This window comes from Lissotriton vulgaris, unplaced genomic scaffold (genome assembly GCF_964263255.1).
Source record: "Lissotriton vulgaris unplaced genomic scaffold, aLisVul1.2 SCAFFOLD_1619, whole genome shotgun sequence".
Classification (NCBI taxonomy): Eukaryota; Metazoa; Chordata; class Amphibia; order Caudata; family Salamandridae; genus Lissotriton; species Lissotriton vulgaris.
In genome coordinates this window covers 422,904-441,751 of record NW_028242499.1, presented here as the reverse complement: position 1 = coordinate 441,751, position 18,848 = coordinate 422,904, and the positions used below count along the sequence as shown (strand labels likewise).

At 49.1% G+C, this 18,848-nt stretch overlaps 1 protein-coding gene across 1 annotated transcript in view; it reads right to left on the bottom strand.

Annotated features, from left to right (window-relative positions):
• Positions 1-18,485, bottom strand: part of LOC147668945 (borealin-2-like) — a 143,992-nt gene extending 125,507 nt beyond the window's left edge. Inside the window, exon 1 of the mRNA XM_086948328.1 lies at positions 17,982-18,485. Coding sequence (XP_086804454.1) covers positions 17,982-18,123 — 142 coding nt within the window. The 5' untranslated portion in view covers positions 18,124-18,485. The remainder of the gene's footprint in view (positions 1-17,981) is intronic.
• Positions 18,486-18,848: the final 363 nt, after the last annotated feature.

Here is an 18,848-nt window from a genome sequence, read left to right as displayed (position 1 = left end):
GACCCCACTGTGTCGCCCACTGTGTAAGTGCCCTCGTGGCCCCCTGGGATGTCGCCTCTGGCCTTGGCGGGACCGAGCGGTCCAGCACTGGGTCTAGTACCGTGTTATAGTCGCCTCCCAGGATCCATGGGACGCCGTGCCAGGGCGCCAAGTTCTCTGAGATACGCGCCAGGAAGGTGCCCTGATCCGTGTTCGGAGCGTAAATGGACGCCAGGACCACTGGTTGCCTGTCTATGCGACCCTTCACCAGGACATACCTCCCCTCCGCATCTATGTGAACTTCTGACATCACGAAGGGGGTTCCCGGATTTACCCACAGCAGTGCCCCGCGGGCGTACGAGGAGTATTCAGTGGCATACAATTGTCCCCTCCATCTCCGCCTCAGCGCTGCCACCTCCGCCCCACTCAGGTGTGTTTCCTGCAAGAGCGCGACCTGCACGTTCTGCCTCTTCAAGTAGGAGTAGATTTGATACCTGCGCGCGGGTGTGTGCATACCTCTAATGTTCCATGTGCATATTTTTATGGCAGACATTTTAGCAATATACAGTCCTCCCTGACCTTCCCAATAGTGGCGGCACCACCAGAGGCCCCAGCAGTGGCTCTCCCAGCTCTTCCGTTCCCACCCCCCACAGTACACTCAGCAAAGTTTGGGAAAATATTAGGACAGGGAAAAAAAACAATAAAGAACAACCAACAGCGGGCTATCCTCACTAAAATGCCAAAAGGGCAGTGGCGGAACGGGCCACCGTCCATACTCTCAAGGGAGAGGAACATTCTTACTTGTTTAAGGGGCAGTGCGTGCTAAGCACAAGTTCGGTAAGACGGGTATATGGTCAGTTAGTGGAAGCAGGTCGCTTCCCTGAGCCATTCAATACAGGACGTTAGTGGCCACCCACTGCGGTCCAATGTTCCAAGCGACCCATCCTGTGTGCGGCCAGGCGCAGATACGTGCTAAAAGACCACCCCTTCAGTGCCCTCCCTGCTTACCACTAGTGCCATAAGGGCATTACTCACTGTTCCAGGAGTCCACAGTTCGGTCAGCTGGCAGGGGGGGGCGGGGGGGGGGGGGGAGGTGGCCCCATCAGTGGCGGGCGCCAAGTGCGCATCGTCGTCCAGTCGACCACTGCCAGCCCTCCCTCGTTGTGGCAAGGCCAGTACAGACATCTCCTGTAGGATCAGTGGATCAGGTCTGAGGTTTGCGGCGTGACGATGGGCAGTTCCACCGAGATCTGTGAGTTTGGGATCCCGTATATGGCCTCGTCGTCGTCGCTGGGTACCGGCTGTCGGCCGTCCTCCTGGGCTGTCTCATGGGAGGGTGAGTTGCTTATTTGGGAAACCTTCTGCAATGCATCGCGTTGTTCTCGGAGCATCTGGTCCAGTGTGGGGGAGAGTCCCGCCCCCTCCTCCGCGCGCTGGGACTGTTGGGTCCTGTGCCTGCGGCGTCGACGCGGTCCTCGTGGCCTGGTCCTCGTCTCGCCTCCGCGAGAGTGTTTCGGTGCCGTGTCCGTGCCCCCGTCCAGCCACTCGTTGGCCTCCTCGGGTGTGCTGAAGAAGTAAGTGCTGTCTCCCGCCACCACTCTCAGCTTGGCAGGGAACAGTAGGGAGTACTTGAGGCCCGCAGTGCGTAGTCTCCTCTTCACTTCCATGAAGTCGTGCCTCTGGCGCTGTACCTGGACGGTGTAGTCGGGGAAGAACATGATCGACGCGTTGTCTATGCGTACCTTGCCCAATCGCCGTGCCTCTCGCAGCACCGTGTCTCTGTCCCTATAGTTCAGTATCCTGAAGAGCAACGGCTTCGGGTTGGCGCCGGTGGTATAGGGCCTCGTTGGCACCCGATGTGCGCGCTCCACGACGAAGTGCGGTGACAGCGAGCCTTCGGGCAAAAGTGTCCGCAGCCAGTCTTCCACATGTTCGGCCGGGCGGGCCCCTTCCCATTTTTCAGGAACCCCCACAAGTCTAATGTTGTTGCGCCTCGCCCTCCCTTCCGCGTCCTCAGCCCTGTCCTCCAGGTACTCCACTCTGTTCAGGAGGTCCTGCACTTGCCTGTCTGAGTGACCTTGGGCTCGATCTCCTTCACTGCGCCTTCCAGGGTCTTGGTTCTGTCGGACAATTTCCTGTGGTCATCACGCAGGAGGGTCAGGTCCACTGCGACCCCATCAATTTTGGACTCCAGGGAGGTTCTAGTTTGCTGGAGGGACTGCTCCATCCGTTCCACCGCTGCCAGCACGCTGTCGAGCCTCGCCGCCAGTTGCTCGGCGGCCATTTTGTGTATCTGTCTGCCCGTCTTCCCCTTCGGCGGGGCCCCACCAGTCCCAGTGCGGGTCCCCACTCCCCCGGACATGTGCGGGTGGCGCCTGTCTTGCAGGGTCGGCCCCCGGCGCTACTCCAGTGATGGTGTCCCCTGTAGTGCTGCGCTCCTGGGTTGGGGCTCCGCGAGTGCTAGCCGGTCCCTCAGGTTAGGCCGTTGTTGTTGTCCCTTAGGGGGGGGGGGGGGGGGAGGGGGTCCTCCAGCGGGTGTTTCGCCCTGCCGTCCCACGGCTGCGCCTCACCGGCTCGGTTGTTGTTTTGGCCGAGGTGCTCGTGAGTTCTGGGTAGGTCGGTCGGGGCCTGGTCCTTTCCTTACTCATGCCCCATTTTCTCTCCGGCCGCTCTCACCTCCATGCAAGGGGGGGTCCGCAGGAGCGCCCCTCCGCGTGTCTACAATGCAGGGTGTGGGGGGGGCGGCTATCCTATCTCCGGTGGCGCGCTGCCCCCCGGTCAGAGTTCCAGGCCTTCAGCGCCTGGCTCGGGGGCCGCTGCCTCCTACCGGCCCCTCGGTGTCCGCTTCAGCGTGGTGGGCGCACCGGGTGGCGCCGGCTGCTGTGAGGTCCCTCGGGGGGGGGGGGGGGGGGTCAGTCCGTCGTCGGGGCAACCGCCGTCGCCTGTGTCCTTTCCAGGTCGACCTCCGCCCCGCAGTGCCTCTCTTTGGTCTGGACAGGTCTTGTGTGGGGGCCACGGCTCGGATGGGGGGGTCCCGCTCTCCCCGTCGCCCGGGCTCGTCCCTGGCGGTCTGTGGCCGTGCTGGGGGTCCTCCGGACCACTAGCAGGTCACGGCCCTGCCACTTCGCCCCAGTTGTAGTGGGGGCCGGGGGGGGCCAGCACGGTGTGTGGGTCCAAAGGGTCCAGGCGTCGTGAACGGGTCTGGTCACCAGTTCCGGTCCGGGTCACAGCCTCACGTGCCTCACTGTCCCTCAGGCAGCTGTTATCCCCGTGGGGGGGGCCCGCAGGCGGGCCCGGCATGGAGTGCACCGCCGCGCGTCTCCGTCTCAGGGGGGGGCGGTCAGTCCGCCTCCGGCAGTGGTGCGGCGATCAGGCAGGGGGGCCGGTCTGCCCCTCTGCGGGTCTTGGGGGCCGCAATGCAGGGCCTGGGCTGTCGCTCCGCGCGGGCTCCTCTATGCTGGTGGGCGCGGGAGGGACTCACCGGGTGGCTCCGATGTCAGCACAGTGTCTCGGGGAGGAGCCCCCGCTGGTCGGGCCGCCACTTCACCGGCGCCTCTCCGGGGTCGATCTCCGCGCCTTGCCTGCCCCGGGTGTGCCGTAAGGAAGACCAGTGAGCCCGCTCAACTCACAGGGCAGCAGTCGCGCGACGGCCGCAATGTGGCGGCTGGGGGCCCGCTCTCCGCTCGGTCCGGGCCTTCCGCTTGAGTCCTGCAGCGAGGTGAGGCGTTCGCCGGGCCACCGGAGGTCGTTCCCAGTGTGGCGGCAGTCGGCCAGGGGGCCACAGACAGTGTGGTGTGGCCTGCCAGTTGGGGCCTGTGTGCTGGGCCCAAGCCTCGGTCTCCCGTAGTTGCCCCGCCGGTCAGGTGTCAGCAAATCCCGCGGGTGGGCTACAGGATAGGTCGGGGTCAGCCCCGTCGGAGCCCCGAATCGAAAGTCGGCCAGATTGCCGAGAAGAGCTCCGGGAAGGTCCGCCAGCAGTTTTGGGCGGCTAAGGTTAAATGTGGCGGAGAAACGGCTCAGGGAAGGGGAGCTTAGCTCGGAGCTCTACCCTAGTGCGTCCTCCGCCATTGCGTGCTTAGCCACGCCCCTCTAGGCTATGTGGCTTCCATGACGTATCTTTAACACATATAGTAACTACGTGCCCGGAACTGTTAGAAGAGCATAAGACTCTGTTGAGACCCATTTTTAATGAACTTGGGGTGAGAACGTGTCAACACTCCATTATTATCTGTCTCACTGGGCATATGCCCCGCTCAATCCCACAATTTGTAAAGTTTATTTATATTGCCGAAAAAAAACTATTAACCAAGACTGATAATGAATGTTAAGACATAAACGTGTTAAAGATTTTAATGCTGAAATGATAATCTGCTTCTAAAAGTTCTGTACACAACTTCGAAATGAAGTTTCAAAAGGTTTTAAATTGTTACAGTGATAGTGTTAGAATTGGGGGTCTCTGGTTGGCGCAAGTTTTCACTTGTGACAAGCAGGGACCCTCTCCTCTAAGTCAGGGCAAAGGATGACCCCTTAGAATTACCCTTGCTCACCCTCTAGGTGCGTGGCGTGAGCAGCCAAGGCTATTCTTCAGGCGTTCGTTAGTTGAGCATTTGTAATAACACACACAGTAATATGTACCAAACCCTCCACAAATGGACACCAGGCTGTAAGTATATGTAAAAATACGATCTCTTTATGTAAAAATATATATCTATATATACTCAGGTATGACTTATCACAAGACTAATAACGTTTTTGTATGCCCACAGGTTGTAAATAGGCAAGCTTTTCTTCTGTTTAGGGTTCAAATAGGGAGTTCCTTGTTGAATGCGCCAATAACAGTTCTCTTGGTTCCAATTATCTCCAAATCGAGTCTCCTTGTCCCAGTTCTCTCTAACTCAAGTCTCTTCCCAAGTTCGGTGGGTTTTGGAACAACCCCGGGGCTCCGGCGTGCCTCGTAGTGCCTCCCTCGCTCTCTGCGAGGAAATTGACCTCGACCCTACTGCAGCTCACGCATCAGGCGTGAGCACGCCTGCGCCGTGTATGGCTCTTCCCCGCGGCTCGGGGACAGAGTCAGACGCGAGCCGGCTCGGCGGTGCGAGAGGGCTCCGTGGACAGCACGGAAGTCAGGGGGGGCTAGGGGTCCCAAACAGGGAGTGTGGAAGGAGCGCTCAGCTCTCACTCACCCGTGGGGACTCCGGGGGGCGCGCAGACTTCCTCCTTAGGCTCCAAGGCAAGGAGCAGCTCCAGATTAACGGGGAAAGAACAAGTTGCGGGCCCCGAGCCCGATGATGAGTAGATGACTCACTGAGACTTCTTTCTTGATGGGGGTGGGCCGAGTTGGGCACGGCAGCACGACTCGGTCCGGTTAGCACTTTAGGATCCCTTCGAAAAGGGGAGGTTATCCGGGGGGTGACACGCAGCACGAGGGCCCTCAGTACCGACGGTACAGCGAGGGGGCTCCCTTCTCAGTGCGGCGCGGCCTCTCCTGGGGGGCAGAGCAAAGCGGGGCGGCCGGGTGCAAAGGAAATGCACGGGCGGCCGTCCAGGCTACAGATAGCTCACGTCCCCGGGATTCCGGTGGGAGGGGCTTAAATTGCACTCAGGCGCTCCGTGAGACAGGCAGGGGTAGGGGAGCGGCCGGCCCTAGCCCTGGGGCAGAGAGCGACTCCGAGTGGAGCGAGGATCTCAAGGGCAAGAGGGCAGGCTGGCTCCCGGGTACCACGGCCCTATGAAGGGGCAGACTTCACCTCCGGCGGGAAGAAATACTCGGCCTCAGGCAGGGGACGAGCAAAAGCACAGGAGAACCCACTGGTCCTGGGGTTCAGTTCAGGGGGCAAGCTCAATCAAGCCCTTGGAGAAAGTTTCAAAGCACAAGTCTGCAAAGTCTTTTCAAAAGTCTTCTCCTCTCCTTCCTCAGCAAGGCAAGCAGCAGGCTATTCCTTCCAGCGTCTTCTTCTCCTTCTAGTCGGGCAGAGGTTCTTTCTGGGAAACAGGATTCTGATTTACAAGGAGCAGGGCTCCTACTTTTATACAGCATTTCTTTTGTCTTTTCAGGTCAGAGGGGCCTTTGCATAGCTTCATTCAGTCTCAGAGTACCTTGTTTGGTGTTCTCTGGCTTCTGCCTTCAGTGTGAGGGGCAGGCACATCAGACGCTCCACAGGAGGTGGAGCCAGCATTGTGTGGACAGGGGCAGCCAGGAGTATCTTGATGACAGTGCTTCGCTATTCCTGGACCTGGTGCCGGCTGAGTCATCAGTCGCTCCCCAGGGGGCGGAGCCAGCATTGTGGTGGCAGAGCACAGCCTGATTAAGAGTCCAGGGGCACTCCTACCTCCCACTAAGGTGTAATCTTGCATTCACCACCTGTCGTCCCCCAGCCCTGTCATGCATACAACCCAGACAGTCAGATACACATCCAAGCAGAGGCGGGCTGAAATGGTTAGGCAAGCAAATGCTAACTTTCTAAAAGAAGCATTTGCAAACACAGGATATTAAAATAAACTTTACTAAAAGATGTCTTTTATTATTCCGAGTTCAGGCATGCTAAACATGACTCTCTACCATGTTCCCTGAGCCTGCTGGGTTTATAGAGTGTAATAATTCCAGCAGCCCATCTGGCCTAAAGGGAACAGGTAGCCTTACAATAGTGAAAAACGAATTTGGCTGTAATTCACTATTAGGACATGCCACACGCATCAGGGCATGTCCTACCTTACACTTACATTGCACCCTGCCCTTGGGCCTACCATAGGGATGACCAATATGAAGTCAAGGGAAGGTTTAGGGGCTGGCAAGTGTGTGCACTTGCCCATCAAGTATGACAGTACCAGACTGCACGCAGGTCCTGCAATGGCAGACCCTAGACACATTTTAAAAGGCTGCTTCTGTGGGTGGCGCAACCAGCGCTGCAGGCCCACTAGCAGTATTGGCATTTACAAGCCCTGGCACTCCTGGTGCACTTTACTGGGGACTGACAGTAAATCCAATGAACCAATCAGGAGTATCAATCACAGTTACACTTTATATAGAGAGAGCATATGCACTTTAGCACTGGTCAGCAGTGGTAAAGTGCCCAGAGTCATTAAACCAACAAAAACAGGTCAGAGAGAATATTGGAGGAAGGCAAAAAGTTCAGGGATGACCCTGCCAAAAGGGCCAAGTCCAACAGATAGGAAACAAATTTGAGATTTACGATAAATGGTTTTTAAAAATTCCTCTTTTTTTACCTGTACTTTGTAGGCCTGCCAAGAAGAAAATTATTTCATTTTTTAATTTGGAATCGTCTTCCAGCCATTAGCACAAATGCACCCCTTCATTGCTGATCTCTATTATTGCTGCTAACTTTTCAGTATAAAACTATGTTTTTCCAGCAAAAAATAACCTATTGTGCTTTATTCCTGATTATAATGATTTTTATTAATCAACAAATAAAGTAATTACCCCTTGAATACTCCCCACTAGAGGACAGATTATTGATCACCCCAATGATTGACAAGGCTGTCTCCCACACATAGAAAGATTATGAACTACCCAGACCCTATGGCCCCCCTGAGAGAGGCATGGTAGACAGCGGTAGGGCTACTGGAGGACAACAACTGGGTGGAGGTCATACAAAGTCATAGGGAGATTGCCATGCGAGCCAGTTTCAGATTGATCCAACTCCGGTTACTTTACAGATCATATATCCCAAGAACACTTCAACACCGCATGGGCCGATGTCACACAGACCAGTGTGCCAGGGAGGTGGCTACCTTCTTTCACATTCTCTGGGCCTGTCCCAAGATTCAGCGCTACTGAGCTGGTAGAGCCCGAGTGATGGCCGCTGTTGTGGGTTTCCAGGTTCCTGTAGAAGCACGGTGGGACATAGTAGTGACAGCAGAGGTAAACTGGCCAAAGAATGCAAGAACATGGCTCAGGCTTGCATTAGGAGTAGCAAAAATTAACAGGCGGGCTGCTGATATTCCAAGGATTGAGGATTGGAAAAATTAATTAAACTGGTGCCAACAGGTGGAGAAAGTCATCTACCAAAGCAGAGGATGCCCAAAAGAATGGGAAAAGATCTGGGCCCCATGGACACAGTACAGGACTTAACAATATAGAGTTGGAGTGGGTGGGACCAGGAGGGAGAGGGGACCTAGTGTTATAGGGATCAGAAACTGCAAGTCTTTTTTGTATGGACTGTACTGTTGCCTCTGATCACTGTTGCCAAATTGTACCCTGTCTCCGTATTATGTGGAATGGTGTCTGAAGCAACTGTTTAATAAAAAATAAAAAAAAGAGGGGTGTGTGTGCAGCCCCCCCCCCCCCCCGAGCCTTTAAAGGTCCCAGGAGCCCCATCTCCCGGGTCAGCTCAGTTACTGTATCCTGAGCGTGAGCAAGGAACCATATGTTTACTCCTGTTTGGTGGGAGCATTTTTAAATCTCCAGCCAGTCGGGAGCAAACGTGCAAATCTGCTTCCACCCAGCAGAAGATTTAAAAGTGTTTTCCCTGTCTGGAAGCATACTTCTGTTCGGTTTCTCTGCCCACATTCCTGCAGCAGGAAAACAGAACAGATATTGCTCTAACCAGAGGGAACAAGCATAAATAGTTGGTCCCACCAGGTGAGAGCAATACCGGCTCTCACATTATGAGGGGAGCTGGCTGGGGTTGAAGGGGTCCTGGGGCTCCCCCCTCAGCCCCCAACATGCTGCTTGGTGGGTGCCCTGGGTGAGTACCAGGGAACCCACCTATAATAAACAGAGGATTGATGGATGGAGTCCCCAGGGGCCAAGGCGGCAGAGGGAAAGGGGCCACGTGGTCCCCCTTTTAAATAAGATGCAACCCCAGGGAATGGGGTCCCCGGAGCCTCTGAAGGCTCAAGAGGGGGTATGCATGGCCCCCTACTCTTTTTAATAATATGCAGCCCAGGGGAATTCTTAATTGAATGTGGCTCCAGGGGATGGGGTTCCTGGGGCCCAATGAGGCTAGTGGAGTGGGATTGGCTTCTTCCTCCCCTTTTTTAAATTGAATGTAGCCCTGGGAAATGGGGTCCCCCTGGGCCTAATGACTTGGGGAGGGGGACCCCGAAGGTGGTGTGCAGCATAGGGTTGGCAGCCTGCAGTGGGAGGGTGGCCACATGTGTAGCATAGGGTTGGCTGCCTGCAGGGTGTGGGTGCCACATGGCCTGGCTGCGAGGGGTGATAAGCAGAACTTGGACAAAGGCCATGCGCAGCAGGGGGTTGACTTTCTAAACGGGAACAAAATATTACTTTATATATTTTTTTATAGAAATTCGCTGGAAAAAATAAAGGTTAAAGTAACTTTAGGATTATATTTCAGTAACAATCTAACATTTCAAACTTTAAAACCACAAATTCACCTGCTATAGTTATCTCAAGTAACTATAACTCTTGCCCTAAGGTGACTAACTCGCACCCTCACCCTAAACTGCTAAATATCCCACATATTTCATCAATCAGGACATCATCTATGCCATCATTGATAGTATTAGTGCAACATTTGCAATTACATTTTTGATGAGAAAACTGGCAGGGTTAGGAGTTATAGTTACCTTACGGCACGAGTTACATTTACTTGAAATAGCTATGACTGGTGAATGTCTTCGATTTTTCAAGTTTAGAATGTTAGGTTGTTGCTGAATATTCCATCTAACTATAAAGATACTTTAACCTTTGTTTTTTCAGTGAAAATAAAAACACACACACACACACACACACACACACACACACAAGAAATAAAACCAACCCCGGACACGTGTTTCACACTTATTAGAGCTCGACAGAGTTATAACTTTGGCCAGACACAAGGCTGTAACTAGTACAGGTCAAAACAATGCTTTTATTCATTCCAGGTCAGCTTGGATGGTATTCTACCAATCCCAAGGTGTAATACTATTCCTGAAATGGTATAAAGCTTGTGTCATATTTCAGCTCGGCTTGGATGGCACTTGCTTCTCCTATGCTTAAAGACTTTGCTGTAAAAATGGCAAGATTTGTCACTGCAGCTCATCATGGATGGCAAGGTGCTAATCCTATGCTAAAAAACTCCTAGAAAAATAGGCCATTTGAGGTCAGCAGATTTGAAGTGTTGATGGTGTTGTAGAGTGCTCCAAATAAACCAACTGCTCTCTGCCTAAAGCTTGGGAACCACCTAGGATTCCCTGCTCTCTTTTGCATTTCATATAGACACACACAGAATATTCAGCTAACAAATAGCAGATAGTACAAATGATTGTGGCAGATTAACAATTAGAATCCTTTCCTAAAGGGACTTGCAGATAACCAGGGTACAAATCATCTACTCCAGCATTTCCCAGGCTGTAGGTCAAAAGACGATTTTAGGTGGGTCAGAAAAGGTCCAAGCAATCTTTACAGATGCCTGTAAATTTGTTGTTTATCTTGTCACATTTGCCATTGCTTCGAAAGCAGAGGTCAAATGTCAGGCTAGGTCTTCTGACACATTGCTGCTTATTTGACACTGAATTGGTGTTTACTTTCCTCTGTCAGACAGCAAAGGGAAAGGAGTTTTTAAAGCGAATTATGCGACAACCTGGTTGTAATACCTGGATAATAAAAGAAAAAAAGGCAGGGTGGCCTTCTTTTTTGTCATACACAACTACATGTAAATTCATGTAAATGCATTCATCAGTTAACCTCTTCGCCGCTAATGACAAGGGTAACTCGTCATGGACTTTCCATTGATTTCAATGGAAATTAAATGAGGGCAGGAATAATGCCTTAGGAGTAAAGGGGTTAAGAAAGCACAAATTAAGCACTTTCTTGTAAGTCTGAAGTGTTGCAAACAGATTTAAATAGGATCAAAGCAAATCAAGACACCAACCTCCAGGCTTTTAGGAAATCTCTAAAGACACACCTGTTCTTGACACCCTAAAATTTGCGCATCTCATGTTTCTGGCTTAGACACCCTGGAATAACATATGCGCGGAGATACCCCTCAGGAGGTCGAGTCCTGCGCTATATAAGCACATAAATAAATAAATTCACAAGTGACAAATATTCACAGAAACACAATTTCCACATATTATCGTTTGAATGCTATCTGCTATGTAATATCAGTAAAACTGTATGGCTTTCCAAAGTAAGTGGCCATTTCAATGGAAAGGGTGCTTTCTATAAACGACGCACTACCACACATGCTTTCGTTGCATCCAAAAATCGCTCCTCACATCCATTAAAGGTAGGTGGGTCAGGAAAATGTGTTGTTGTTAAAAGTGGGTTGTGGTTCTAAAATGTTTGGAAACCACTGATCTACTCTAAACATTTATTACAGGGGGAAACTTAAAGGATTAACCTAGCCTGACAACATTATCTGCAAGGAACCTAGACACAAATTGCATGCCTGCAGGCTCCAACATGGGAAACATGAAATCCCTAACTAGGCAGATTGCAATAAATGAAAAAAAAATGCTTCACACGTCTCCAGACTGTCACAATAATCAGTATCAATATAAAAGGCCTACTGCCTTTGACAATGCATTCAGGTTTGTCAAACCAGACAGAAAGGGTTTAACAAGATTGAAACATTAACCCAAGGCCTCTATCTAAACAGACAAAACACAACCTTTCGGTAGATTCAATGCATTTTAACTTTAACCTGTACCTCGCCTGAGAGAGGAACAAATGTGTCCAGACCTCAGAAAATGTGATATTAATAATGGGTTCTCCCCCACGGTTAAGCAAACCTTGAGTCGGGCTCAATTTTGTTATAGGCTCTTTACTACCCATACCTTGGTTTACGTGGGTGCCTAGAAAGACTCAAGACCATGTAACCTCTGCCATGTTGAGCCAGAGCCTTTACCAAAGTAAGACCCCAGCAGGCATCTCTGAAAAACCACTCTGGATCCTGTGCTCCTTTCCTGGTGGCAGGCTCCAGAATTACCTTCTAGGGGGCTTCTGGCACACACTGGTTGATCTTATATCTGGACAGCTGCGCACCCCTTCTCTAGGCGGTGTCCTCCTTCACACATTCTGGCCGCCCTGTTTTTTCAGGGGTTTTTTATATAGCAAATTGGCCTCTTCAATCAAGGTAGTTGCAGTTTCTTCGGCAGGATTAAGATCTAAGTACCTTGCACAGCAATGTCGTAAACAGCCGACTACTCCACGAGGCAGGTTTCTCCTCAGAGGATCCAGTTCAGCTAGTCCCTTTCTCCGGCAGGAATTTCCTCCTTTCCTTGAGGTAATCAACACCTGTCCTAGAACCAGTCTTGTCCACGTTGTCCATACCAGATAGGAAGCCAGAAATTAGAAATAATAGCTGTGCCCTCAAGTAATTCCCACCTACCCTGCTGAGTGTGTCTGGTCATTGGACCATGAGAATACTGGCACACTGATCTTAGTTTCTCACTATAATCTACCTTTTGGAAACCATGTGTATTCCACTGATCAACATCTTGGACTGCTTTCAGAGTGTTCCTAACAATTGGAGCATCTCTACCAAACAGGTCAAGCCACCGTCTTTATTCTGTACTGTCAGCAGGAAAGAGTGGAGTGATTGAGAGAACCAAAACAAAAGAACAAAAGAAGAGGAGGCCTCCGCCCTCAGCTGCTTTTCAATTTGTTGGCGGTAATGTCTCAATGGGAACAAATGAGGCAGAAAGGTGGGAGGAATGGTCCCTATAGCTCTAATGGGCATCTGTCCATTTCTTTGCTTTAGAAGAAGCCTAGCTCTCTTCATATGAACTCAAAAATTGTCCTACAGTCTACATCGGTCTAGCAGACACTGATCTCCAGCTTTCTACCGTATACACACACACACACACACACACACACACACACACAAGATCCAAAATGGATTCCTTTCCCCACACAATAAAAAAAATACAGTCACTCCATTCGTCCCATAACCCACACATGCAGCATGTACAGCTGATACACACTCTCCATACATTTCTCCTACAAGCATCCATGAGCCCCTTACCCCAGCAGTTCACAAGCATCTGATCTTATATTAAAAAATGCAGGTGCTATAAGATGCAAATCCTAGGTCAATTTAACTAGCTTACAGTGTGTGACACGTTTAGAGTGACTCACCACACAGCTGAGGTCAAACTACCAGAGGATAGAAAGTGAACATGGGTGTGAACCAATTTTCCCACAAGCTCTTGAAAAAGTACTTACTATAAATGTGAACAGAACTTAAAATAGAATGACCCCCACACAGGAATATTTGAGCAACATTCAGATACCCAATGTTATGCCATGGGGGCCATGCTCGGACACTTGAAGAGTCCCAAAGCTGTCTAATAATTTGGAATGGTCTTGGTCAATGGAACAGGTGCCAGACACAAAGAAAAAAAAAAGTAGTAACACAAATGCACCACCTTTGCAACAATATGTCTGCACTCTTTTGCAATGATTTCCTGAATGCTATACACAGTAGTTTGAAGACCAGCTGCTGAATTTCCAGTTTGAAATGTTGAAAATCCCAATCACCAAAACAGTGAAAGTCCTACCCCAGCAAATTCCAAATTCACTCCCTAGGGTGCCAAGAGTATATTTAATAAAGTAGCTATTGGACTTCAGTAACCGCTGTACAAAGTTCACAGCTTGGCTTCAGAGATATGTTAAAAACCACACCGTTCTTTTTTGTCTTCATTGAGGGGCGGATGTACAAGCGATCAGAACTTGCCAGTTCCTCTGGGGTACCCAACGTTAGGCACCCACACCTCTAAACAGCCAGCTCAGTTATTTTTTCCTTGCTGGCGGTGGCCCCCAAGGGGTTAGAGGCACTCACTGGATCACAAGGGTTCACTGTTCCAACTGGAGTCATGGGGACTTTCACAGGTATTTCTCTGATATCTGCATTGCCTGAAAGAGGTATTGATTAGTCCCATAATAAGGACAACCAGCTCCAGCGAATGAGACCCATTACTAAACCAAGGTTCTGAAGAGGAGTGGCCCAAGTGCCTCAGACTGGGAACTGCCAGTAAGGTGATTAGAAGTATAGAAGACAAGGGGGTGCAACCTCACCAGTGATTAAGTTAAGTCTCTGTTGCTCCATGACACAGGTAATGCTGGTCCAATCTGCTTTACCTGCCATCCAGTCCAGCTGAAGGGATCTCATAGCTTTTAGGTGGCCTCCGTTACTCATTAAACTCTAGCTCCTAGTCTTCCATGTATTGCATTGCCCAAGGGCTGCTCCTAGTAGTTCATTGTTCCAACACAAATGTAGAGCATCTCCTTGATGTTCATCCAGTGTGCAACTACTGGTTCATGGAAGGCAGTATAGGCAACTACAGTGGCCAAGACAAGAAATCTGAGCAAGCCAAAACACCTTTACTTCTATTATTTCTAAAATCTCAGAAATTGCAGGCATGTAGTATGAAGCACTATATTAAATCAAGTTAGAACTGATTTTACTTAAAATTAAAGTTCTTCTAAGCAAGAGAAGCACACCTTTGTCTGCCACTTCTCAATCAAACAGGCTGTTCGAGCAAGGAGTCCAAATTTAGGCCCGCTTGGACTGTTCAGGTGTCAATCAGGATTTGCCTCCTTGGGAGCCCAAAAAAGAAGGCCCCTGATGTGAGGTGACTGACCACAGGGAGAGTTTCATCATGGCAGAAGAAACTTACCCTATAAAGGAAAAGAGGTAAAAATCTTCAAACAGAAAAACATTTTTTTAAAGGGAAAAGTTCCAAGCAAATTAGATCAAGCAAAGGATATGATTCACTATGCTTTCAAGCACAGGTCATTGTATCCTTCCTGAATGGAGGCTGACTGCAGGAGAACCACAACCCTAACAGCCATTTACATGGTGCTCAACTTGGCATCAACCGTCACTCAGTTACTCAGTTACAGTTAAGTGTGTGCACCCAACACACATATGCCCTCCACTCAAAGATCTCTTGTTCTCCAACATGGTCTTGTGTCAGGACCAGAGAGGGACCAAACTAGTGCCTACACGATATCAGAAACCAATGTCTGATACTGTGCGATACAGTTCACAGTGATGCACCAATTCTTTTGAAGCCATTCGCAGCCATTGACAACACATTATGGGCAGATTGATGCCCTTTGAATAGATCTGTTTGCCTCTTACAAGCAAAGGACATTAATTCTGCCTTGATCAACGGCTGAGAACTTCTTGAGTGAGCCACTAACCTTATTATAGACCCACTTAGTCCTTTTGGTGGGAATAATTACTGCCTATAGTGACACCAAGAACATTTTGCACCTCCAGGAGGACAGCGGTGACCCCAAAAACAGTTCACATTGCTTAGCAGCTTGATACTTCGGCTATCCACAAACTACACAAGCTCAGCAAATCGATCACATGAAACAACTCCTTTGGATGAAAGCGTATGGCACTACTGACAGACCGGTTGGTGGTGGTTAACATGTTGCAATTCCAGAAAGGCAACAGACCACCTTTGGAGTATTTTAACTAAAAAAGTGGAAAGTTTACTTACATTTTTTTTGTGGCGTTTGTATCAAATTGCACCCCTCGGCATGATGGTCAGGTGTTGTAGAGAGCAATAGGATTTTTTTATGTCAATATGACACACACAGTATCTGCTATGAAACCACGGATAGAACTAAAATGTTCTTTTTGACTGGCTGAAAAACAAAGGGCAGGACAATCTAATGAGGTGGGTAGATTACAATGGATTCGTGTTACTTCATTGATACTGGCAAGTGTACCAAGAGGAGCACAATCATGCAGCAGCTGCACGTGGGTCAATGTGAGTTGTAATCTCTTTAACAGTGGTTGTTTGGAGACCAGAAACAGACACACTATATAGAGTAGCCTCTCACTCTTCTCATTGTGGGCAGTAACGCGCTTCCCCTTGTTTCAGCGCGATCACAAGGTGCTATTGATCTCATCATTGAGTATGGTTGGTGAGTTACTTGAGAACGGCACATGGTGTGCGCCCCACTGATGGCATGAGCATATACGCTTGTACGTGCTTCCACTGACCTGTTCTACCTTTTCACATCAATTCACTCATACAGGACTGTCACTAGACACAGCTTATTGAGCTTACAAAGGGTTACAGCACTAATCTTGCACCCTTGAGCTCCACCACAACTATGCGTGAGGTAGACACTAGGAACCTCCTAGTTTTAAATTTACATAGTTCCCCTCTTTTGTTGCCGGTTTGTTAGGTTTGAACAACCTTTGGGTCACTTAAGTTGGGACATTTAAGGAGGATCGCAGTGATGAACCCTTCGCAGGGCTGACTTCCCTAGGTCCTATCCAGACCAGACTTGTTGCCAGTTTTCTTGACAATTGCATGAAGTGGCACACTAGGCGGTTCACACTCTCAACGGCGAGTAGTGTTTAACGTTGAGACTTGTTGCCTACGTAATTTGTGGGTGGAAATATCCAGTACTGACACCTGTGTCTTTTGGGTTTCAGGCTCCATATCCTGCACATTCTAAGCCAAACGACTTAGTCCGACGAGACCCGCTCATTCAGCTTTGGTCAAAACATCGATATCTTCCTCTTGGTTCCTATATCCAATGTGATTGTTATATATATATGGATTGACACGCTATCGGATCTCATTCAAGACTGCTTGTTGAACCAGGGGTGTACAGTGTCTTATATCCATGTTTTATATACTTTCACACTCACTAGAGCACTGTGTCATTTGCACTTTGTATATAATGTTATACTGATGATTGCAGAGAATTTGGAGAATATACACTATCAACAAAACCCTTGTCAGACTTTTTGTTTGTTAGTAGTTTTGAACTAAGAAATATTTCTCTATATTGTTTCAATAATCACATTTATTGCGAGACGCGCTAATTAAGACTAATTGATGCCCACGGCACTTTGTATACATATATAAATCTAAAGAGGTGGGGGAGAACATCTTTTCTTTTTTGAAGCAGAGGACTTTTTCCACAACATGCTGTAAGCCCACCTCTTTTTTAGGCAACAACAGTTCTCCAAGCCTCCCCCCCCAACTCTCAGCTCACATAAGCCTGGCCCTCACTCTTTTCAACTGATACTCCAAGTCTGGAGCACACACAATCTTTGCAACAACTGCTCCACCAAGCCTGCCCCACACTTTGCGAGCCACACTCATCACAGCCACTGTTTCAAGTCCTGTCTTTGGGGTGATAACTCACCACATTTCACATATTGCAGTCTTGGCTTACTTCCATTGAACTAACAAACCTAAAAAAAGACAGTGATTCATGGGTTAAAATCCAAGGACAGAAACAGTGGCTGTGGTGATACAGAGGGAGGGGGCCAGCCCATAGTCTGCCCACATGTTTAAGAAAAGCATCCCCTTCAGGACCGCCCACACACTATGCAAAATTTTCACTCACTGGGTCTTCTCCACACACTTTGAAACTTTTACTCACACCATATGACAGCCAAGTGGCCCTCGTGATATTTGATTTTTTTATCCAACAGTTTGCAAGTTTTTACCCTACATTTAAAAATGTAAAACCTTATCTACACGTCCCAGTACACAGCATGGTGTTAAATAATAAAATAAAAAACAGAACTGGCTGAATGGGTCAGAAGACATGAACACAGGCCAAAGCTCCTCCCAATTTAGGCAAGTGACTCACAATCGATTTAAAGTTACAAATGACACCATTTTATGTTCTTTTCTAGCTGCAACTTCCACCTCACCAATCCAAGAGAACAGAGAAATTGAACAAAACTCAAATTCCCCAGTTTCATGTGCGAGTAGCGCAGCCAATAGGGTGTTCCTATGCATCCTGGGATTTGTAGTCCATTTGATCCCATAACAAGTCCCAGAATGCAAAGGAAAAACCTGGACTAAACGAGGTACTTGCGCCTGGAAAATTTGAGATTTCTGAAATAAAATGCCCCGATGTATTTATTTTGATCTAGATAGTTGGGTGTCATCAAAGGGGTTGGGTATGCACTTAGCCCCTTATGTCTTTCCCTCACTCTTTGAAATACAGCTATCCACTGGCCCGCCAAGCGTTTTGCAACTAACCCCAAGCCTTTGCAACGCCCACAAACCAACAAGCCTTTGGCGAACATGCTCACCTTGCTTAATAAATTCTCGCATGAAAAACTCTATTTTGTCGCGTTTCTGCTCTTGTGAAACGCTAAACTTATCCGAGCTGGCCTGTCCCGAATTGCTACTTCCCTGGGCCCGGCTTCCATTTCTTCTAGTCTTGGGCGGCATGGCGAGGGACTGAGAGATGCCGACAGGGAACCCGACGTACTAAACCGACCACGAGAGTGCAAGTCACTTATGAACATAGAGTTGGCCTTGCCTACTCAGCACCTGATATGAGAGCTTGCTCAAGCACTGCCCTTGCGGTCTGCTCCAGCAGGCGGCGCTGTTGTCCCGCTCACAATTCCGCCCACTAGCAGTCTTTTACCAACTGATAAATAAATATACATATGGTGTGTCGAATTCGGATTTTCACTCTTAAACCTATCTTTTCTCTGTGGTAACAACTTGAGATACGTCAGAGCCCAAGTGTTTCCAGGTCGAATCGTGAACGGGTCAGCCATTCCAGTTTTTTTTTTTAATCCTTGGGTTTTTAGCTTAAGTCCCATTGGGCAGATAAAAATCCTGGAGTGGGTCATACACTCACTCGTTACACTGGGAAATTCGTCACCTGGGAAATTCGATATCTTTTTACTGTTCAGCATTTTTTTTCGTTTCACTACGTAAGTTTTTAACTACATTGCCCTTGCCAGCAAGCTCACATAAAAAAGTTACCTCCAGTTCAAAAGCGTCCTGAGTGACAATCATTTACCATAGTGCACGGACGTGTTCGTTTGAAAACCCGTAATGGATTTTAATCTCCATTTGTTCAAAATTATGTCCCATCCCATGTGGTTACCACAATTGTTCGATATGTAATTACTGCAGTGATTTTTTTTCTTATAGGCAGTGCT